Source organism: Cynara cardunculus, assembly GCF_001531365.2.
Source record: "Cynara cardunculus var. scolymus isolate 2C chromosome LG 15, CcrdV1, whole genome shotgun sequence".
Taxonomy (NCBI): Eukaryota; Viridiplantae; Streptophyta; class Magnoliopsida; order Asterales; family Asteraceae; genus Cynara; species Cynara cardunculus.
Window position 1 is genome coordinate 13,735,528 of NC_037542.1, and position 25,001 is coordinate 13,760,528.

Sequence of the window (25,001 nt, forward strand, 5' to 3'; positions counted from 1 at the left end):
TTTAAAATGGACAGGTAACGGAATAACACATACCCTACCCGTTGTCATCCCTAGTAAAACATCTAAGAAACACAAGTTCGATTTTCAACCTACATTTGTTTGATTTCTATTTTAGGTGACATATTTCTATTTTGTCCTTGTGGTTAGTTAGAAATTGCAATCTTCATCCTTATAGTTTAAAAATTGTGGTTTTAGTCCTTATAGTTTATAATTCATTGATATCTTTCATGAATTACAATTTCTTGTCATTTCAGTCCCAAAAGTTTACAATTCTTTAGTCTTTTGGTACCTTATGCAATAATGATAGGAATTAATTCAGGGACGAAAATAACAATAAATTGCAAACTATAGGGACGAAAATCACAAATTTTAAACTACAAAGATGGAAATCACAATTTTTAAACCACAAGAATGGAAATTAAAATTATTAACAAATCACAGGGACAAAAAATCATAATTTACTCTAAGCAATCCTTAAGGTCAATCATCGTGTATGATGATGGGTATCAATGGAGTTTTTTGTGATACATAAACATTGGTATCAAGTAGTTGGTTCTATAATGGTCAAAATTGTAACAAAGACCTAACATTCACTATATGATTCTGCCATAATTAACAACACCAGCGATGTCCAACCCGTAAAAGGGTGTGCACCTTTGCCGTTACCCTTCTTCTGATCGTATTGTTCCCATAAGTAACCCGTTTGCTTATGGTTCTTCATCACATTTCTGTTGCACAATACGGATGGTTCATAAATGCTTGGAAAGATCAAATTATGTAGTATAATAACTAAAGATTTTTTTTTGAAGTATATAATATTTATATACGGCAAATTCAACAAATAAACTCACACACCCTCCTCACCTAAGGTGAGGTTTGAACCCCTGACCTCCTAGAAGGCTAAGGGCTACGATACCGCTAGGCCAAAGGCCCTTTGGTAATAACTAAAGAATTAGTAATGAACATTGTGGTATATAAGCATACCGGATCAAGTTGCTCCTCAACTCATCGTAAATTGTACCAGCTCGTTCTCTATATGGTCCTTCCTCTACAACAAGAAGTATGGTTAGTTATGGATGACAGTTGAAGTTCTATAAACCAGATCAAACATACCCAGGATATCCCATCCAGAGATGCGGTCTGGGAAAGGTATAATGTAAAGTTAAAGTTCTACAAACCAAACCACGCATACTAAGGTACATCCAACCCTGAGGTAGGATCTGGGGATGGTATGATGCACACAGACTGTACCTCGATGACCCAGGTCATTTAGGTACATAATCTTAAATGAGATTTAATTAAATCCATGATCTCCTCACCTATTAAAAGAAAAATGGCTTCATACCCTTCAGAAGGTCATGATTTATTCAAGAACTATTTAGAAGATTAACCTTCGGATAGATTTGTTTAAATGCATGACCTCTTGACAGATTTTAAGGCGTTCTTGTGTTAGAAAGAGACGTTTTTCTGTTGGGTAGAGGACCTCTCAAATTTGTCAGAAGGTCATGCATTTAAAAGAAATTATGTGAGAGGATCATGCATTTGAAAAAATCTGTCGAAATGCATGCTATTTATAACCTCTTGTTTTCACAAACAAAAAGAGTTGATACCTTTTGAATAATAATGCAGTGACGAAAGGATCAAGTAATTCATGTTCATCCAAATTGGGCCTCTCCAATAAGGTGGGTCATGCTCCGTGTTACGTCTCATGTACATTGAACTGCAAGAAATCAATATGAAAAGCTTAAGTGGTGGTTCTGCTGCTAACATACTTGAAAAGATGTTCATTTCACCTTGTTTTAGAGAGCGAACGCAATCCATAGTTGGTCCACAGGATGCTCGTGTTTGAAATGATGTCAAGCTGTTTTTCTAGGATCCATGATTTCTGTATGTTGATCAACAAATGTAAATGATCCAGGAAGGACGGGATATTAAGAACAACATGCAATAAGCAGAAATAAATGACACATCCATAAGTTGTACCGAAGGGTCGTTGGCCCAGCGGTACGCGGGTTACCAGTAGTGCCCAGTCTCCCAGGAGGTCAAGGGTTCAAACGAGGTGTTTGTGCGAGTATCCATATATAAATGAAAAAAGAAAGTTGATCATTTGATTGTACTTACAGATGGAATGATCTTCCAGATGAAGGGAAAAAGACTGACGTATCCAATATGTGGAACTAGCCCCAATGACGGTTTCTCTAAAACTTCTCGAACAAGTTCTAGACTTGGGACGTTCCCATCTTTCTCCACCAGTTGTCGTCTTAAACGAACCTAAGGATACTTGGTCAATGTAAGAATTTATTATCGTATGTTATGAACAAGTATTCTGAATAAAATTGGTGACTGTTATGGTTAAATGAGAAAAAAAACTGAATATGCATGAGAGAACAGTTAGGGTGCGTTTGATACACCGGACAGGAGAGGACATGGATCACTGTTCCATGTTTGACAGAACTTTTATGTGGAACAAACATGAACAGAGTAGAAGAAGCGTGTTCCACCCCCACCCCATAAAACAAGGTGGAACAGACTTATTTTTTACCAACATAACCTCAAAATAAAACTTAATTCTGTTCTAAAACATCAAATACGTCTTCCTCTTTACATTTTATTCATTCTTTAAATTTTACTTATTGTATTTTATGCTCTTTGAACTTTCACTTTATTGTCCTCAAAATATTATTTTTATATTGTTACTATATTTTGATTAACTTATGTAATTTATTAAATACTAATAACTATTAAAAATATTAAAATAATATAGAAAAGGTATAAAATAAAAACTGGAAACCACATAAACTTTTTATTTTGGTGTCATTTTAATCGTCTTCACGAAAACTCTATAATGATAGATTTTGTTATAAAAAATAAATTACATAATTAATCAAAATATATAAAATATATAAACAACTCATTAGGGGTATATTGGTTATTTTATCTATTATGACATGTCCAGTTCTGTCTTACCAAACGCTGAACAGTTGTTCTGGCATGTCCTATTCTATCTGTGTGGATACCAAACGCACTACAAAAATTGATAATATTAAAAGATCAAAGTTATATGTTGTACAGAAGCTACATCTTAAAGATAATTAGATGAATCAGTATAATCACAAAAATTATGGTAATCTCTCAAGCTACATGCAAGTTTAGGTGATAAAAGAAACAGCGTAAATCTTTGGCAAACTCGTCATCTTTTCTACTTTTTGCAAAGGGATAGTAATTTTGCGGAGAGAAAATGCTTATAAACCTGCATATTTGAAATTATTTCTTTATATTCCTTCTAAGTCTAAGCATTCTATTTCGTGATGGATATTTAATAAGAATAAAGGATACATGGATAGCTTACAAACTCCATTTTTTCTTTGGGCAATCTTGATGGTAAAATTGATGGTTAATAGAGATTTTTTATATCCAAAAAGATTTTGGGTTTACTTTGGGTTGCTGATTGGGTTCTAGGTCTTTTTGGTTGGTTCTACTTTTGGTCAATCATCTCTCTGATAAATACCTACAAATCTTTCCATCCACATAAAAAGTAATTTCCAAACAGATGGACGATATAGAAATTTTCAGATCAAAACAAGATTAATGCTACCATTTTCATTTTTTGAGCAAATAGAAAACATGTGAAATAACAATATTAGAAAATAGAAGTTTTCTGCCAACAATGAAATGAAAGATGGGTTGTTATCAAGAACATCAATATGAAGTAACACAAGAAGACATCTTACCTTTTCCGTGTGATTACCATAATCAAGATAAGCCCCATAGTCTTTGTCGAAGTGCATCTGGAAAACAAGCAAGCACATCTAAGATGGGAGTTAACCTAAGGAACAGGTTATTCAACTAGGCCTGGTAAAATTATATAAAATCACTTGCCGTAATGCTTTAATAACATCAAACACAAATTTAGAAAGTTCAAATAAAAGTAGAGTAACAACATCCCATCGATCAGGGCACCGAATTAAAAATAAAGATTTTTAATAATACGGTCTGCAAACCTTATTAAGAAGATCAAAGTCAGCAAGCAGCTTAGCTGTCTCTCCATATGCCTACAGCAGTTCATTCACCTTTTTTCGGTTAATGTCTAATGGATTGAGTAACTCCAATATTTTTCAGCAAGTGTTCGCACAGTACCTTCCCAGATTCCTTCTTTTTCACAAGCTGCTCTAAGATGGAGTGCATGCAATCTGCCGCAAGAAGCATCCAACATCTAAGATCCAAGTGGCGTTCTTCTTCAGTCGGGTGTGATGCTCGTGGATAGTCATCCAAACCAGAAGATAATGTCTGAGATGCCAAAAAGACGTCGAAGAATAATAGTTGGTTTAGTTTAGTGATGTAAAAAAGGAATATCCACGTATGGTATTTCCTCTCCCCAAAACAAACCACAATATAAAAAAATATTTTACCAACTCCACCCCTAGAGCTGCCAAATCATCAAGCTAAGGGTCTGTTTGTTAGCACCTTAATGAGCTTAATGAGACTCAGATTATTCAGTCAGCTATACATGAATGTTTGGTAGTGGCTTAATGATATAGAAAGTGGCATATTCAGTAAGCTTCTAGGGGGAGATTTATGCAGAAAGCCAAGTTTTTTCAAAATCTGTCCCTCCCAATTAAAAAACACGCTTCTTCCATCTATGAAAGAACTCTCAAGCAAAAACCTTCCCGATCTATATAGACAACTTTATCTATACTGAAAAACCACCTAACAGTCCCTAAATTCTTATCCATGAAATAGCTACCATCATAAGAATATTTCTATTTCTTTCTTTTGCATATGATTATTTTCAGCTCTCTTTTTTTTTTTTTGAGAAAACTAGAATCCATCAAATAAGATTCAAAATTTAATATTGGTTTTCACACAAATATCACGAAAATAAAACTTGTAAGCTTTAATTTAGGCAACTCGGTCAGTAAATCAAGATTGAACAGCGCTAGAATCTTCCTTTTTGCTTAATGCTCAAGATCCTAGTTATTGCCCTAGGTTCACGAAAAACATCAAAGTTCAAAGATGACTTAAAAATCAAGAAACATGATTTCAAGTGGAGAAAATCTAAATTAGAAATGTAAACAAGCTTGGAGAGATACAAGCAACAATATGACCTTCGGATTTAGTTCGAAGATGGTCTGACTCTCTTTCCTTCCATGCCAGTAATAGCTGCTTCTATGCTTGCCTGTCAATTAAATTTTGATTGTCTAATAAACGAATAAAGTTGGAAGTTCAAGATTTGAGATTTTTCATCACTTAAATATACTGAACGTGTTAACTATACATTAATACGTCTTTATGATGCTTACTGTTGATAATGAACAAGGAGAATTGACCTATCAGACACGTTTATCATTGAAGTTGTAATAAGCTCATTATGATAGTGTCTTTTCAAAGAAGTTGCATTACCAATTAACAAAAAGTCATCAACTCACTTTCTAAATTTGTATTGTATTACAAGGGACAAGGTAGAAATCGAGTTTGGGTATATACATCTACTTTCCTAAATAGTTGCTTATGGACATGTAAATTTTTACAGAGACATTTATGATGAGCAAAAGTGGAGTGTTGGAGTATTTCTATTGATCGGTCATGTCATATAGGCCCGAATTGGACATCCAATTGCTTCGATGACGAGACAGATGAAAATGATTAAGCAGATACCAAAACAATCCATGGTTACCTGATTGTGTGGTATTAAACCATTGAAACCAAGCTTCTAGACGACCAAAAGATCTTTCAAAGAAAACAGATATCTCTTTGCTCTCTGTGGCAGAAAATTTGTTTCTCATCACGCCACAAACCACATCTGAAAAGGGAAAGTTCCATTTACAAGTCATATCACGTACGTGGGTTGTATTACAATCTTCCACCATGTGCCAATGGGCAAACAAGACTTACGAAACTAATGATCTGTCACAGGTTTAGCAAACAATTTACTTCATTTACATATACCAATGCTTATCGTTCCATGAAAGGGTGCACATTGCTAGCAGCATCTTTCTGTGTGAAAGTTCATATAAGTCCTGACTTGAAAACTAACTTTGGGGCAAGACATTGGTGAAAACTCTTTTTAACTTGCCGACATAAGTTGTTTAAATAGAAATCATATTAACTATTAAGAACTAATAGCCTTCACACACACCCACAGAATGAAAGAGAAAACAAAATGGACCCTCCAAAATGTAGAGAGCTTGACTACTCTTCACGACAGTAAAGTGCTCTCTGTAAAATATGGTCAACCCTGCATCAACCACTCTCTTTACCTTTCATTTGATTGATATTTGAGTCTTAGAAAATTTTCTTTCTCTTAAACAAAATATAATAACACTTTACCTTGTAGGACTAAAAATAATGTTGGCGGATTTCCATTGCTTGGACGCTGAGCAACAAATTCTTCAGGCACCTTGCTGCATATAGATGAGAAATCATGTTCACATGAATATACTACAATGAACTTGTAGATAGACATGTTTAAGTCCAAGCTAATATTACCTAAGAGCTTCAGCTCCTAAAATTTGTTCACGTGGAATCCAGCCATCAATGTTCATAAGATCTAACCAGTGTCCAATAATATCCAAGGAAATATGCATATCCCATCGCCTATTTATATTCACAGAGAATAGCATCATAAATTGCAACAACAATATATAGCTTAACAGTATACAAATGAAATCTCTACTCCAGCAAGCATACAAAAACTTACAAGAGAACGATCTATTTCAAACTAGTTGGGGTAGGCAAAAATAGAACCCAAAAGAAACTACGAAGAGGTGTGAATATGGAGCAAGGCATGCACAATTCAGAAAGAAGATATAACAATTTGAAGGCAAAAGTATTATCCAACAAACCAGATCAATAGTTGATGAAAACCCTCATCCCATAAGAATCCTCTAGGAAAGAAGGGGCGACTTGGAACAGCAGTATACAGCTCAGCTGGCCAATATAATATAGAATCCCCACCAGATCGATGCTGCTTTACACAGTTATTTACATTGTCAGCCATCCATTTAAGGGACACAAGAAACCAGATAAGTTAGCATCATCAAGGCGTTACATAATCACCAAAGGAGTAGAAAGGAATTCAATTAAGAAATAGTAATGCTTATGCAACCAAAAAGTGCAAGTGTTCAACAATGGGTCTGTTGTTGCTTGTGAAGTATTAAAAATTTGAAAGATATTGTATAATAGCAATATATCCCTGATTTACAGCAGATGGGTACAACTTTTAGGAATATTTAGTACTTTGCAAATCAAATAGTGAACTTTGATGTTCTCCAATTGTCACAAGGTCATAACTCTGGTACACGGCTTACTCACTATCAGTAGTGTTCCATTTCATTAAAAAGACGATTTATTCTGGTTGTCTAGCCCTTCCTTTCTTTAACAGAAGAATGTGTTAAAATGCTTCAGTTTACACACAAAGAACAACACATAACACTTACCATTTGTAACATGGAAACATCTTGGGAAAGCTACCATGTCCGTGGTATATCAATAGCAAATGAACAAGTAATTCTGAAGGAACTCTTCTGGGTTAGTTTCTAACATATTTTCAATCATATGGCTGGAAAGCGAAATTACATACTGGGACTAGGGGGTGGGAGAAGTGGGAGACTAGTGCCTTTTGACCATGTAGCATAAATCATTACAGAAGCTGATGACAACTCATAATCATTGATTGCAATTGCATACTTCTCACAGGAGTAGATGGTGTTACACATGATCTTGTTCAAAAAATCAATATCGTGTGACGTTATTACTTAGTGATGGAATCATACAAACCATATCATGTTCTCAATGAGTCAAACAGGATGATATGAATTGCATAAGATTATTACAACACTGGTTAGCAGTAGCAGAAGCCTGGTCATTTGCCAGCTTCATGATGACCTCAAGTTTAACTAAAAGAAATAATATGCCTCTTCAACAGGCACTTACATCATATGGGATCGTATGTAATCATGATATAGCTTGGCAACGACGTTCAGATTCATGAGCATTTATATTATGTGTATATATATTATATATATATATATATATATATATACAAGGGGAAGAATAATAGACTAACTTACCTTAGAGGGTTGGGGAAACAATATTTTTGATTGGCCATAGAAGTACCCAATTCCTCCTAACAAATTCCCGATAGCAGCCTTACCAACTTCCGCAAATTCTGAATCAAGCTGCAAATAACACATCTTGATTCAGGACTCATTAACATTCATTCATGGTATAGAAGAACCTGCCCAAGAATTTCACATGAAGAATATTTTGAGGCCGAAAGTAATCATCTTTCTCATTTTTTTCCTTCTACAGGCTATAAAGAATGTGTTCAGGTCGTCAGAAATATTGAAGTACTTTGATAACTGATGGATAATTAGATATGGTACCTATCATGAAGTTACCTGAATTGGCTAAATAGCCTACCAACCAAAGAGAAAAAGATTTGCAAACAGTAATTGGAGCTATGTAGTTGCTTAGAGAGATAACTCTATTGAAGCTGAGCACTTGCTCCATGCCGTTCTCACAAATAAGACCGACTTTCCCATTTTATGTTTAGTGATCAGACTTGTCAGAAGAACTAATCCTTTTGAGGGTTCACCTTTAACAGCTTCTTCTACAAAAAAATCTTCCATACAAAATGATGAACCCAATACCTAAAACTTCTCGGAACTGTTTGGGCACCAGAAGGCACCCTCTAATCTTGATGTAGATCAAATTCCTCTATTTACCAACAGCCTATGCAGATATAACACATTTTTAGCAACAAGTAAAATACCAAGGATATCCATAGTGAATTGCTCTAGCAGCTGTAAAAATAGTAGGAGAAGAATGAAAGCTTCACAAGTCATAGCAACCTCAGTGACTATTAACAATGATTTTAGTAATTGAACATATAGCAAACCTTTTTGCGTGTGCTGTTGTGTCTGGATTAAGAACTTCACTTGTAAACACACCCTTGGTGACCTTTATGGTTCTTAGGCAACCAAGTTTGGCACAAAATTTTGTTGATGACACTATATCCAAATTTAGTATAGATGGTAAAGTGTTGATAAACAGAAAGTTTGCATTTCCAGGGTAAAGAAACAAGCAAAATTAAGGCTATTTATGTATCTAACCCACAATACTGAGAAAAAGACAGTAACAGAAGCTTCTGTACAGGATACCTTGTCTGACTGATTAAAGATCTTCTTGAATTTATCATCAAATTCATTTTCCTTCTTATGAAGTTGATTAGTGAGTGATGTACCTACATACATGAAAGAAATACAAACAATATGGAAGTTAGAAGAAAGTTTCTTAACAGCTGCCGATAAAGAAACTACAGTTACAGGTATGAGTTCAAATGATCCATCTGAATCCTACCATACTCAACAGTTCATTAAATCAACCAGAAAGTCAACACAGTAATGCTGTGATACGATGTTCAAACAACATATGAACTGTCCCTCTGATCGTTTCAAGCATTAGATATCCTTCGTACTAGGAAGGTCCATATCCACAATCTAATATCAGAAAGGCTCTAAAAACCACTTCCTGAAACTCTATTTGCACTGCCTCTCATGTGTGTTTCCTTAGCTATCGTCTATGGTTCAATAATGCAAATAATACAATATAACATGAATATAATTGCACTGATAAGCAAGTTGCTAGAAAAACAAACACAGATTTATTTTATCCAACTTAAATACACCTTTTTCCAAAATGTCTTGGCTTTCGCTCTAACAAATATCCATTCACTTGTGCAACAAGATCATTAATTTCGTAAGTGGCATATGATATTATATCTGTTCATCAACCATAATATCCTACCATGTACCAAGAGAAATGGTAATATCAATTTTGTGATTAAGAGACAAGAACATACCTGTGAGGCCATTGACACGTTCTTCAACTTTAGCATCATCAATATCAGTTCCAGTTACAAAAGCAATGTCCGCTCTAAAAGGAGTTGTAGCAGAGATCTGCTAAGACAAAAAAAGGTTGATAAAAACTGAACCTGAGATAAAATTTATTTTGTCTGATGATGATAGTCTTGGATATGATAACAGATATATGAATAATGAACACCACACCTGATAAACTAAAATGTTAGGAGAATTGTCAGATGTGTCTGGAAGCTCCAAATGACCAAAGTTTCTTACCTATCAAAACACAAGGAACCCAATGCCATCATTAACAGAACATGCACTTAATGCAGCTTACGTAAAAGCTGTAAGTAATGTAAAAGATAAGCTTCTAAAGATCCCAATATCGAAGAGATTGTTAGTATTAGTTAAAGTATGTCAGTTGCAAGAAACTAAAACAACATAAGGTCATATATTAGTATATTACTTGTAGTGCAAGGATTCCTTGGACCATATCAGAGAGATTGTGAATGTGAGGCGTCTTGAGACCAACATGGTGGACTTCAAAATCATCCTGGAAACAAGTTGGTCATCAGTACTGGTTTCCTGAAAACTTGAGAAGTTTAAATTCAAAAAATACCAAAGCGTTAGCTCGGCACAAGCAGATTAATAAGATGAACACTATGTTATGTTGAAAAAATGTGAAAAGGAATTTAATTAGAAATTTGGTAAAACAAGAATAGAATATATTGGTTAGCACTAGTGAGACAAAATTGCTATGGTTTTAGTCAAAAGAAAACATATCACTCTCTTAATGCACCTTCAAATGACCTCAAGAAATTGTAGAATTCAATATTACAGTTAAGACAGAGATCTGAATTATGACCACAGCATCCGTAAACAGGACTGGAGTATGGTGCTTTTGTCTGAACTCTGAAGGTATAAGCCATATATGCAGAAATTGTCAAGACTGGTAACTAAATACGTAATTCATGTCTTTAGATGAAAATGTTTCCACTCTAAGAATCACGAAAAAGTTTGAACAGTGACATGCAACATTCAAAGACTTGCAAGCCTGTTAATACAAAAAAGAGTTGACAATATTAAGCTCTATATTTTTCATGATATTACCGATGATTTTAAGTGTAGCTCCCAACCACCGACATCTAGCCGTGATCCAAAAGCCAACATAGACTTCTCATGAATCGCTGTTACACTTCTGCCCAGACTTAGAGCATTTTCACCCTCGTCAGCCACATAAAAGAAAAGATGTGCAGATCCCGGCATTTCTTCATTTAACCTGGTATCAGCAATAAAGCACGTCGATACAGGGTAAATTGCTTGCAGTGTTAGCAATGAGCCATCAAATTCATCCAACCTCTATCTATTGACATGAACAACTCTTATTCCAAAAAGGAAAAATAACAGAACAAGTGTTTGATCTCTAACAACGCATTCATTATCCGAAAAGGGAATCATGAAAATACGTATTTTACATGTTGCAAAGTATACAGAAAAATTCTTAACAAATACTATAGAAAAGAATGTAGGGGAAAATTGTTTATTAACACTTCATATCAGTAATGAAGCATGTATATTATGATTGTTATCTTTTGGATCAGACTTTAATGAATAAGTAAGAGAGCAGATAGGGAATACTCGCCGCTCAAGCTTTACGAAGAAAAACACAAGTCCCAACATAAAGTGTTACTGCAATTCCAACTATCTCATGTGTGTTTTTTCTATTGCACTACAGGACATGCTACATCAAGAGCACTAGGACACTCGAGATAATCCTAGCTAATAACCAATTAAGCGTAAAGTACTCCATCCAGTCCGACATATATTACATTTTAAGTAAAAAAATTCATCGTCAACTAAATTCCTAAAGTAACCTTTTAGCCCTTCACAGTCATTGTCGGTAGACAGAAATATACTATATATTTAAGTGAATGACAGATTATCTAAAGTGGAGTTATATAGCAAGCTACTTTAAAGTTAAAACAGTCTGTGTGCTTGCAAAAACCCTGGAAAACATAGCAGCTATTTCAGTACATACTAACAGAATCGTTTCAGGGAAACAGGTAAGGCTTATACTTCTCAGATTGCACTCCAACTCGAAAAGCCCAGTCTCCTCCATAGCCACTTCCATCAACCTTGGATTTCAAGAAACTTGTGGTCAATGTCATGCCGTGGTCAATCAGAATCTGATGTCCGAAGTCCCTTCCATTATGTTTATTCCAACCATATGTTTGAAGATCATCTGCATCTTGGCAGAAATGTCGCATAAAATATCGTCCATCCTTTACACCAAGCCACATCAACCCAGCAACCAATGATTTTGGAGTCCTGGCAAGTACAACAGATATCATATATCATTAATGATTAAACTACATGAACATCAAAAACTTTCAGCATTGTATAACAATGAATTATACAAAGAAGGATTCGGCAGATAAAAAAAGAATTAGCCACAAGGACTCTCAAAAGTATCTACTCAAAGAATTAATAATTGGAATAGTGTGACAATATCTTATACAACACTGATCTGCAGGGACAAGAATTGGCTTGTATAAAAAGCATTGTTTATTGAAAGATATATCTTGTGTCCTCTCCATGGTCCATATAGTGTAAAAACAATTGATGCCTTCTCCATGTATCAAGTACCACATATTGCACATTTGAAGGAAGAGAATATTGATTAGTATACTAGTCTTTAGTCGTGTTCATTGCCCTTGGTCTAGCCTTTCTCAATGCAATCCATTTCTCAGTTCCATCATCATACAAACAACAGAAGTTACAGTAACATTACTCTATGAATTGAAGGTCACCATAGAGTATGTCAAGACACTTGTTAGTTGACAAGATTAGGATATGAAAGAAGTTAAGGGAGCAAAAGGTCCACTTGTGAATCACAAAGGAATTAGAGACGAAGAAAGCAAAGTGCTTATGATCATTCCAGGCCTAAGATCATGAAACAAGTGAGCAAAGTTTAACATAGGCAATGACATATAATAAGTGTCTTTCCTGTTACATACCCAAGAAACTGATTTCATGCATAGACAAGCGGAAGACACCTTCTTCCTTATGGTGTGGCTGAAATAACCCTCACTTTTTATTTTATGAAGTTAAAAGGCAAAGGTGGCAGGACCAAGTTAGTTAAAATCCTCATGGAATTCTATTAAGTATCACATGACAGTCCCAGTTTTGCCTGGTAATCTATAATGACTATATAACAACTTCATCCACTATTTATCTGGGCATTTACATCCGATATGAGCTAGCTAAAACGACCCAATGGCAGCCGAGGCATACAAGGTTCGGAAAAAGTTTCTAGAGACAGCACCAAGTCATCCTGTCTGTGGGTTGCACTATACATTTTCTACAGACGCTATGCAAATTTAGGAGTTCCGATACTATATAGTATACAGCATTCCAAATTACAAACCACTTGAACCCAGCAGGGGGGAAATCTGACGCAACCTCTGACATAACAAACACCATTCTCTGTCAATCATACCCACCTTACAGGCAAGAATTAGCACTCCTAATAGGAAAACTGCAATTCTAACTGCAACACTACATTTCTTTCACAGAATGCCCCTGTGGTTCCATCTGATCGAAGAAGACGTGCAGCTTTCCATACGGGTTTAAAAACTACTCCATAACTTATAGGATACTACTTATTTACCTGGCTCGGACACCGAAATATAAGTGAGGACGATATGTCCCCCAATATAGGCTCTCCTTATGCTCACCTTGAAACTGCAGACAACAACAATCAAATTCACTCATTAATAAGACGAAGCACAATATTGTCCATATATCAGAATTCATTAACACAGGATATCCTAGCCTCACCATCTCAAGGTCCATGATTTTTGGCGCTGGAAACGGCGTGATAACCCTTGGCAATCGATCATCTCCATCTGCGAACTGAACGGAATGGAAGATAAAAAACAGCGCGACCAATGACGATACAACAGTAAGCCCTAGAAGAAGTTTGAAATTAACATCCAAAATGCGCAGTTGATCTTTGCCTCTCTCCTTCCGTAAAACCTTCCGGTTACGAAGTTCGCGATGATCTTCTCCAGATACAGTGCTGGTAGACGGTTTGATTCTGTTTCTTGCAGTTTTCCGGGCGTCTCCTCCGCTCATTTTTCCGGTGATGTGAGTTCATCCGCCAGCCGGAGCTGAGCAAGGAAGAGCAAGTCAAAAGTCAAAACAGATCACTACTCTCCTCGTATTGTTATTCCGGTCGAACCCACAATGACTCTATAGATCAAAGTGAAAATGCGAACTTTATCAGATCATACGTTAAAATCTTTAAAAAATATTACATTTATTTTTTTTCACAGTTCTCCATTTTAAATATTATAATATTAATTATGCTCTTAAAAATATTTGTTATATTTAATAGAATATTATTTCTTTTTTTTTTAATATTTTAATTTTGAATATTTCTATAGAAGAAATCAATAAGATATTATTTCTAACTCATAAATAATCATGTACATGGAATTCTCTTAGTGAGGGATAGATTGTAAGATCTTACAACGATTAGAATAAAAACAAATATTGTCTTTTAAATAACTAAATATCTACTCTATCATATGCATTAGAACGGTTCTCCAAATATATATATATATATATATATATAAAACAGACAAAATCTTGTACAGTTGCCCGAACCGACACCTAGGAATATACAATCTTGTTGTTTACGACATGCATCACATCTAACTTCACCACGATCGATTATGTGAAACAATTATGCAAAGTTTGTTTCTTTGTATAGACAAACACGACTATAGTAGTCAGAATTGTACCAACCATACAATTCATATTGTATAGCAAGATTATTCTACTACTCTATAACTGAAAACAGGCTTTCCAATTGTTGTCGAAATGGGACACCTTCAAAATCAATCTAAAAATTGAATGCTTTTTCTGAAAAGAAATATATATTTACAAATTTATAATGTCAAAGTTATACCATATTCTATCAATCATATAATACGTTCATTTAATTGCATCAAATATATATACTTGTAGCTTAGAAAATCTTGATGTAATCTGTAGTTTTTGATTCTAGAAAGAAAGGCAATTTAATTTCATCTCCTGTTTGTGACCATTAATCATTAATCATTATGTATAGAAAATTATTCATTATGAATCACACGTTTGTTTAGTTACTGCCTACAACTCCTCAACCTCACTACCATACCAAACTCAAAACACACCAATTTCTAAACAAACACCACTCTTTTCACCCCACAAAAAATGGTCACCAACTTTCTCCTGTTTATGCTACTAAGCATCGGCCCAACAACAACTCAACCCATAAACCCACAAGAAACAACCGGCATCAATGGCGAATGGCAACTCCTACACGAAAACATCGGTATATCACCGACGCACATGCAACTGCTACACAACGACAAAGTCGTTATGTTCGACAGGACGGATTTCGGCCCGTCTAACATCTCGCTTCCTTTCAACCATTGTCGATATGACCCTTTCGATTCCGTGCTCCAAAAGGACTGCACGGCTCACTCGATCCTTTATGATATACGGGCCAACACCTTCCGTCCTTTGTCGATACAGACGGATACATGGTGCTCGTCGGGTGCGGTTCTACCCAACGGGACCTTGGTTCAGACTGGTGGTTACAATGATGGGGACCATACAATCCGCACCATGGTTCCGTGTGACGATGGAACATGTGACTGGATTGAATTCCCTGGGTACTTGAAAGAACGTAGGTGGTTTTCTACCGATCAGTTACTACCGGATGGACGGATTATTATTGTCGGAGGGAGACGACAGTTTAGCTACGAGTTTTACCCTGCGAATCCCCCGGACTACTTTACTTCTGTCAACTCGTCATCTTTCTTGATTGATTTCCTCAGAGGTACGGCGGATTGGGTAACCGAGAACAATTTGTACCCGTTCGTTCACTTATTACCCGATGGAAACTTGTTCATCTTTGCGAACGTTCAATCGGTGGTGTTCGATTACGAGCAAAACAAGGTGGTCAAGCACCTTCCGCCGATCACCGGGGATAATCCTCGAAACTATCCGAGCTCAGGGTCATCGGTTTTGCTTCCTCTAGACGAAAACAATCCAGTTGAAGCCGAAGTAATGATATGCGGCGGAGCTCCACGTGACGCCTTGTTGAAAATCAGAAGATCCCGCAATTTCTCCCGAGCTATTCCTACATGTGGACGCATCAAAGTCAGCAACGAGAAACCGAGTTGGGAGATGGAGACCATGCCAATTGCACGGGTGATGGGCGATATGGTCATTCTCCCAAACGGAGATGTCCTGATTATCAACGGTGCAGGGTCAGGTTTAGCCGGATGGGAAAACGCACAAGATCCGATTACCAGACCGGTGATTTACCACCCGAACAACCCCCAAAATGCCCGATTCTCGGTGATGCAATCCACCACCAGACCTCGACTTTACAACTCGGCCGCCATCTTGGTGACCGACGGACGGATTTTAGTCGGAGGAAGCAACCCTCATATGTTCTACAACTTCACAAATGTGGAGTTCCCTACGGAGCTAAGTTTGGAAGCTTTCTTACCGCCTTACTTAGCCCCAGAATATAATCCCATTCGGCCTGAAATCGTGAAACTGCCAAGTAAAATCAAGTATAAGAAACCGTTAATGGTGACTTTTACAGTTTTGAAGTTCTTAAAGCTATCAAGAGTTACAGTAAGGATTATAGCACCATCATTCACAACTCATTCACTGGGAATGAATCAAAGAATGGTGGTGTTAAAAGAAGATAAAGATGTCTCATTTGTAGGGGGGTCATCCAACAAGACTTACACGATCGGCGTGGTCGGACCATCAACGGCTAAGATTGCACCACCAGGGTATTACCTATTATATCTGGTTCATGCAGGCATACCTAGTCCTGGCATGTGGGTAAAGGTTCAGTAACGACATGCCTATTATCTCAAAATGTTTATTTTGGTCATTTTAGCAAGAATATGAAGGGTAGTTTTGTCATTTTGTAAATGATACCAATGGCTCAAAAGGGTCAATTTAGTATAATAAAAAAACAAACCAAATGAATCCGGTATATCCTACTCAAAGGTAGAGTCTGGGGGTAAGATGTATGCAGACCTGTTCAACAGTAAACACATAAGAAAGCAAATAGAAAATTGTGCAAGAATTTTTGATAAATTACAGCACTCAAGCAACTACATCTTGGCCATTTCTTGTTCCACGGCAGTCGGTTCAACTGGATAGTACGAGTAGTGAAGTTCTCCAACGTCGTCGCCTGATAGCTTGGTCCCGCCTTTTGGGCCCACGTGATACACTGCAATGTAAAACGTCAATCATTTCTAGATCATGAAACACACATTTGGTAGGCATTGAAAGATAAAGTACCGCTAGCAACATCACCACTTACTCCATAATGTTGCATGATAGATGCACCTTCTAGCCAACTCCGCTGCTTCATCGATTGTTATATCATAGTGATACCTAGCGTCTAGACAATATTAACGTCAAAACGAGTAACTTTCTGTCCAAAATAAATGCAGCAATATCACCGTTTGAGGTGTCTTGGAATACATGTTCCATCCCATGGAATGTTTTAACACATCTAAATAAACCAAAAGAACCCGGTATATCCTACACAGAGGTTGGGTGTGAGTGCAAGTGAGAGATGGGAGTGCTCACCCGCTATACGTAGGCATACGGTGAACCAGATCCAACAGAAAATTTAGTACCCTTCAGTCATCCTCCTTCACTGTCCACATAGTACAGGCCAGGGCCCTATAGAATACAAAGGATGCAGCATACTTTAGGACAAACTCAGGCAGGTCCAGCATCAGGCTCTAATGTTCGACCGCATATACCTATTCATCTCATCCAGCAATCATTGTTCCAACAGACAAACCCATTCCACGATAAGAATAAAGGATGTTTGGCAACAGCTTTGAAGCCCCAGTAACTGATATTCTTCTCTTGTTTGCAAGTTCATGCAACCGGCACTGAAATAATCCGAAAAGAAACTTCTGTAAGCACTATAAGACAACTGTTTTTAGCTAGTTAATCTCAATGTCAAGATGATCACGGCCACATTTTTAAGAATTGTGATGGATATCAGAAGGTCATTAGTAGCAATGCCTATCGGCATGCTGAAAATTGTAATACCATTTAGATTTAGACATGTAACTAAAAATATCATACAGACAAAAACCAAGTACGAAAATGGAACTGATAAAACAACACAAGATTACCTTAATACCTAGATTTCTGTGCCAGAACTGGCAATCAGCAGCTCCTCCGGCCATCGTACCCAGCATATAAGGATTCATTTCAATAATTTTCTTAACAGATTGAGATGCTGTGAAAATTAAAATTGAAACGAGCCATTAAATCCTTAAACGCTTTCTAAGTTCTAAACAGATCCAAGCAACCCCCAAATACAAATGGATAACATATTGTGAATTGCCAGTTCTTCAAACAGAGGATACAAAAAAAGTCAGTAATTATACAACAAACGAACAAAAGCCAGGTTATAAGAAGCCAACAGACGTAGAATAGTTCGATGATAATCGGAATTCAGAGGCAATTACGGACCTAAGTAGCTTAAAGAGCAGATGGAGATATGAGCAAGATTAACGTTCGAATCATACCTTTTTTGTATCAAAGCTGGAAACACAGACCGTAAATTCGTCGTGATTCAATTTCACTGGGAAAATGGCTTGAAAACGAAATTTTTGGAGGTTTTCTCGAACAACATTATAACTGGTATTCGGATACCCGGTATGGTTTGACCCGGTTCTTATTTCTTCAAATTTCCATTCGCTAATCGCTGATTCGCTGCTAGTGCAGATATGGGCCAAGATTAGGCCCATTTAAACGTTATTTATTTTATTTTTTGTAATAAGCTTAATCAATTATTCGTTTATCCATTAATTTGTTTAATTTTTGAAAAATGGGTGGTAGTAGCTGAATCGAATAAGTCATCTGTACATATTCAATTGTCTGATTCCAAGCATGTCATAGTAGAAATGTAAATTTTAATTATGGTAATAAATGCATAACTGACAAAGGGTTAGGGTGACGTTATCTAAAAACAATGCAGGTCATGGGTTCGATCTCAAGCCCCCCCCCCCAAGCCTCGGCAGCCAAATGAGTCCAAAAATATTCTCTCACATTGTTATCATTGAAGGCGTTCATATGTGGGACCGGTTAAGATTGCCGATTATCAACTATTTTACCCAAATAAATAGACACATCAACGTCTATAAGTATATTTGTATTCACGTGTTATAAAAATCTATTTGTATCAGTGAAACAACAATAGGGAGCCATTATATGCAACTTTGCAATATAATAATAACGTTTATAACAGAACAACCATATTGGTGTGTGTGAATAATAATACCTTTCGATCATATCTATAAGGATGGTGTTTTGTCTCAAACCGGTGGGGAACCCGACTAACCCGACCCAAACGGGGACGAGGATTCCCCGCTAAAATGGGTCTCGTGCCGGGGATCCCCGATAGACTCAAACCGGGGTCAGGATCCCTGTATACTCAAACTAACGGATATTATTCATGGGGTTTGACCGGGGACGGGATGTTAATCCTCGTACCTGCCGAGCACTGGGGTCGGGAATTACAAAACCCGTCATGTTGCCATGCCTACATATCTATATGCATCATTAGCCTAATTTATGGATCTCTCGGTTTGAGAAAATCAAAAGCATGCCTTACCCATTGAGCTAATAAAGCTTCTTATGTGCCCCTATTAGGCTATATGATTATTGAGACTGTTTCTACTTATAATTATTTGAAATTATTAAATAATCAGTCCAAAACAATCAATTAGTTATCAGGTGTGACAAATTTGATTACCAGAATTCTTATATATCATTGTTTTATGGCAAAATGTTTGTGTGTTTTATTGCATGATATTGTATGTCAGGTGTTATACCTTGTTAGTATGAAAGTTAGTTGGCATGATTAATTGCCATGTTCTTATGTTTTGGGAGTGTATTAATGTTGTAATGTTGTGTAGTATATTTTGGGAATGTCATAATAAACTGCCAGGACACATAATTCAGATGCTATTTTCGTTAAAGTCGTCTGTAAAAATGTTCCGCTACATACTGATTAACTTATGGTGCCATGTTGTTTTGGACTCAAATTATCAAATCAAGTATGTCATGGTCCTACGAAAAAACAGGGGTGTAACAGCAAACGGTGATATGAACTTATCTATTGAATTGCATTTTATTACAATTGTTCATCAGATTACGGGTCTTCAATATTACGTAATCGATATCAAAATACAAATTCAAATAGCAGTTACATTATATTAGAATCACCAAGTTCACAATATATCATACTTAACCCTAATCCCCTTTTAATACAACCATGTCAGCCATTCCTAACACGTGTCAAACGTATCCTCTAATAGCTAAAAAACACTTATAATTACGTAAACAACGTCATTTTAATAAACCAAATATTATAATATACAGTAATTGAATTTTTCAGATAACATCTGAAAAATAAATGAATTCCAAACCAATAATTGTTGCATACATGTGATGCTGCATTGATTGAATTTGTCAAATAATGGAATCTAGACAATGATGTCCCCAAAATTAATGCTCGATTTGTTTAGCTCTTATTAGTTTTTTTTCCAATTTATTTAGTTTGATACACATATTGACACATAGGGGGTGTTTTTTAAAAAAACTCTCTAAATCGTGAGATCTTTAAAACCAGTACATCATGTGTTATTTTATATGATTTTTTTAATATATGGCTAGAATTTAATACAGTGATTAACATACAGTTGTTTCACAATATGTTTGTTTTACATGTGAGCTTTTTTGGTGTGTTTATGAAACAAAAAAATAAAGTTTCACATTGTGAAGTGTGAATCGAATACACATGAACTAAACACATCATGAAACAAATATATGTTGATTAATACAAGATCATATGAAATAAAACTTTAAGGTAGAACTTTTCACGAATCTGATAAATTATTAAACCCCTTTACATATATATATCAATTTCTTATTCCAGTTTTCAAAATTCCAATTACAAGTATATTTACATACAAATATATTCATATAATATTTTTATTATATTACACAACATTTGTGACTTAGTAATATGTTTGAATTTTATAAAACCAGTCGATAAACATTTGTAAATACAAAATAAACATTGAATCATATTAAAACGATAAAATTACTCCATAAAACTCATAACTGATAGAAGACTTTTCTTCTCTTGAACCTAAACGAATCCATAAAATACATAACAGATCTTGAGTTTAATAGCCTCAGTCGCTGAATAACTCAAAAAATATTCCTTTATGTTGATATATTTAGCAGGTTTTGTATAGGAATGGTTGAGATTGAATCGGACGATCGTTTTTAACCAAATTTCTTGGAAGGTAACACATGGGATATGTTTTAATACGTGGAACATTATGATTTGTTTAAAATAATTGGTGGAGGTTTGGCAGGCAAGGGCAGAGGATCTTGGGGTGTGCCACGTTGGAGTGTATTCACACGTGCAAGAGAAGATGGTTTGGCATGATCATTCTTGATTGTTTTTTTCAACTCCTGTCTCCCATGAACCAACCATAAACGTGATCCTTTAATTATTAACCATTATGACATACATATTCATATGCATATACATGTGTATACATATATATATATCCATGTGTATGCATATACATACATATCCATATGCATATACATGTATATAATATATACACGTATATTAATATCCATGTAATGTRAGTTGAATTATTACCTAGTATTCAAGATGAGTTACAAGAATTTCAACATGAGGCAATGAAAGAGGATAAGATTACTTTCGGTTATTAAATGAATCAAAAACTATTTTCTTACATTTTTATTCATGAAGACATATTTAAAAGGTTTTAAAGCCTCTTATCAAGTAAGCACTTGTCGGGTGATAACTCTAGTTGATAAGTGTGTACTCCATAAGCGTTTGTTATCAAGAGATTTTAAAAGCATAAGGAAAATATTTATAACATATAAAATATATTAATGTATATATTTATACTATATTATAAAATATTTAACAAAAACTCTTAAAAAACCATTTTTTATAGATGAAGTATTGTTTATTGATGCATATTACTTAAAATTTAAGATTACAAGTAAATAATGCATAGCTACAACTTATTAGAACCTCATGTTTGAATTCGTGTAACTAACTGCAGATAAACATAATCAAATACTGAATAAACATTTCATTTTAAATATAAAAAAATAAAAATATAATTAAGATAATCAATTTATTATAACAATATACTTAATTATTATCTTTATTAAAATGTTATATTATTAAAATGATATATTGATTATCCTAATTATATTTTAGATTTTTTATATTTAACATGAGATGTTTATCTTTTATTTGATTATGTTTATCTGCAGTTAATTACACAAATTCAAACATGAAGCTTTAATAAGTTGTACTTACGCACAATTTATTTGTAATCTTGAATTTTAAGTAACATGCATTAATAAACAATATTTCATGCATAAAAATGGTTTTTAAGAGTTTTTGTCAAATGTTTTATAATATAGTATAGGTAAATAGTGCATGGTGCGTCTAATGAATTGTTATTAAATATATACGGTAATACTAAGCATATATATATTGGGGGGGGGGGGGGTTTGAGTTTTAGTGAGAATGTAAGTTATTGTGAGAAACGTAAGAAGAGATCTACACCATTGAATCAATCTTAATTGAATGTCAATACTAATGAGGTGCACTTCTTGGATCAATTCTAATTGAATGTCAATACTAATGAGGTACACCGAGATGCACCAGATCAATTCTTTTTTAAAACGCAATTCATGTGTGGGCATGAGATTAAAAGGGATCAAGAGTTCATGATGTCTTTTCTTATGTTTTTCACTATAACTATCTTTCCCACACTATCCTTCGTCTCTCGCTCTCTCTCTCTCTCTATATATATATATATATATATATGTGTGTGTGTGTGTGTGTGTGTGTGTGTGCGCACACACACACTTGGGATCACGTGAGACCAGTCTGTTTTTGTGAGACCCGATAAACCATTTTTTTACACTTTAAACTTTACAACAAAACACTGTAAAGATAAAAAAAATCCGAACTTTTACAGCAAAAACACTATAAATATACTTTCACAATATTTTCCTATGAAGTTTCAAGTGTAAACAAGTGGTATCTTGGATCTCACGAAAACAACCTTCTATCAAATAAAACGCCCTTAGATGCTTTAATTAAAAATTGAAGGAAAAAAAAAAGAGTCAATATTTGAGTAATTACTAGTGTTTCAACATTCTATTCTCTAACCATTGATGCATTTAATATCCATTCCTTCAAATTTTCTGCAAAATCACTTTACTTTAACTCATACAAACAATGGAAAAAATCTAAAAGAAATTTAATATATTTTTAGTGATTAAATATTTATTTATTTTAACAAATAAAATTTTGAATTTATCAAACCCAAAAAAAAAGTAATGAAATTTAACATTTGAAACAATTAAATCCTGATATATATTCTTGAAGGATTATTTTTTTTTACAAAATAAATATAAAAATATTTCTTTTGATGTATCAAAAAAAATAAGTAACAAGTGGTAATAAACTAATAAGAACTAAATGATTATATATTATTTTTATTATTTATTTTTCATATTTAAATAGTAACTATATGATAAACCATAAACTATATAATTATTTAATAAAATTTAATTAAAAATTATAAAATCATAACAGACACTCGTATTTGTCACTTAAATCTAAAAATTAGGTAATAACTAATACGAACAGTACATTTTTTTATGTTTTATTAGTTCGTTGTATTTTACTACGATTTGTTGATGCATCAACAAAAAGATGACATGTCTCTTTCATTTTATACGTATATGAAATTATTCGTTCAGAAAATATTAAATGATTTAATCGTTCAAGATATTAAATCTGTTAAACCCTTTTAAGATTTAGTAAATTCGTGAATTTATCTGATTGATTCAATAAGTGCAACATTTATTTATTCAATTTAAATAAACTTACATTTTATTAAAACCGTACAAAAACATAAAATAACGTACAAAAACACATGAATCAAGGAATTTGATACCCAAGGCAACTAGGCAAGTACACAATCAGTTATATTAAAATTTAAAATAAACTACAAATTTATTTATATGGTTTGTCAAAAGTAACATTTTTAGTCCTTATAATTGTTAAAATTACAAGATGATCATCATGGTTTTGTAAAAATGTTTGAATTTGGTCTTCTCTTTCTAACAGCCATTAAAAGAATTCAGTTAAATAAGAATCATTTTCGGCCCTTTATTGATTCTTTTGTAACCAGAGCAATAACCGATGCTACAGTGTAAACTAAAGCTATTTTTACCCAATCCAAAATCATAGGACCAAAATCATAAAATCGATTTTGATTGAGTAAAGGACAAAAAAAATAATACTAAAAAGACGAATATGTTCCTCGTTTAACTTGATTTTTTAGCGGTCGTTGGAATGAAGGACTAAACTTAAACGTTTTTATAAATCACAATAGCCATCTTGCAAATTTAAAACTACATGGACAAAAATAATTATAGTTTGTGGACTACATAAACTAAGAGGTCGTTTACCAAACGTTTACCCAGAAAAGTACTTACCAGCAAAATTCAACAATATCGCTTACTTATCAGGTAATATTTTAGTTCACCAAAACGATATCGTATGCAATAATTTACCCGGTAAGCACTAACCGTGGTAAGAATCATCGCTCTCATTTTATTGGGTAAGACCCTCGGTCCTTACCTTGATTGTTATCGGATAAGATTTTTGGTCATTGTCATATTCATCCGCTAAAGTAATATAACTTAATAAATGTTTATTCGGATAGGTATTTGATAAACGAAATTTAAATTTGTATTTTACTCTAAAACTTAAAAAGAATATTTAAAAAACTCAAAACAGAAAGGAATATTTAAAATGTTGGTTATGGTCCGACCGTACACGTTAGCACTGACATACATAAATGTCGATGATGATTACGAGATATTTAATATTATGGTTATATCAATTATTAGATTCTTTATAAAACCAAAATA

The 25,001-nt window shown here is 34.5% G+C and overlaps 2 protein-coding genes and 1 pseudogene across 3 annotated transcripts; 1 reads left to right on the forward strand and 2 right to left on the reverse strand.

Annotated features, from left to right (window-relative positions):
- Window positions 1-441: 441 nt before the first annotated feature.
- On the reverse strand, window positions 442-14,096 carry LOC112527654 (mannosyl-oligosaccharide glucosidase GCS1-like). Of its 2 annotated transcripts, none has more exons than XM_025138410.1 (22): window positions 13,704-14,096; window positions 13,534-13,607; window positions 11,940-12,191; window positions 10,974-11,142; window positions 10,330-10,416; window positions 10,071-10,139; window positions 9,863-9,959; window positions 9,162-9,244; window positions 8,070-8,177; window positions 6,843-6,964; window positions 6,487-6,594; window positions 6,328-6,401; window positions 5,675-5,800; window positions 5,106-5,176; window positions 4,138-4,287; window positions 4,002-4,052; window positions 3,732-3,788; window positions 2,122-2,271; window positions 1,794-1,885; window positions 1,611-1,720; window positions 985-1,048; window positions 442-728 (listed from the first exon to the last, which is right to left on the reverse strand). In XM_025138410.1, exons 1-22 carry the CDS (start codon window positions 13,998-14,000, stop codon window positions 584-586), a joined length of 2,556 nt encoding a protein of 851 aa, XP_024994178.1. In that variant the 5' UTR covers window positions 14,001-14,096; the 3' UTR covers window positions 442-583. The 2 variants fall into 2 exon arrangements, with proteins under 2 accessions (XP_024994178.1, XP_024994177.1); XM_025138409.1 differs by having other exon boundaries at window positions 6,843-6,967.
- A 959-nt stretch (window positions 14,097-15,055) lies between these two features.
- LOC112527115 (aldehyde oxidase GLOX-like) lies at window positions 15,056-16,796 on the forward strand. The gene has a single exon (XM_025137542.1). It carries the CDS (start codon window positions 15,126-15,128, stop codon window positions 16,794-16,796), a length of 1,671 nt encoding a protein of 556 aa, XP_024993310.1. The 5' UTR covers window positions 15,056-15,125.
- Window positions 16,797-16,942: 146 nt separating this feature from the next.
- On the reverse strand, window positions 16,943-19,511 carry LOC112528563 (annotated as a pseudogene).
- Window positions 19,512-25,001: the final 5,490 nt, after the last annotated feature.

Excerpts from the sequence above, each read along its gene's own strand:
- LOC112527654 (XM_025138409.1), bottom strand. The coding sequence starts at position 14,000 with ATGAGCGGAGGAGACGCCCGGAAAACTGCAAGAAACAGAATCAAACCG. Across the intron at positions 12,192-13,533 it reads TATTTCGGTGTCCGAGCCAG|GACTCCAAAATCATTGGTTG; the intron begins GTAAATAAGTAG and ends TGTACTTGCCAG. Across the intron at positions 1,886-2,121 it reads TCTGGAAGATCATTCCATCT|AAATCATGGATCCTAGAAAA; the intron begins GTAAGTACAATC and ends ATCAACATACAG.
- LOC112527115 (XM_025137542.1), top strand. The coding sequence starts at position 15,126 with ATGGTCACCAACTTTCTCCTGTTTATGCTACTAAGCATCGGCCCAACA.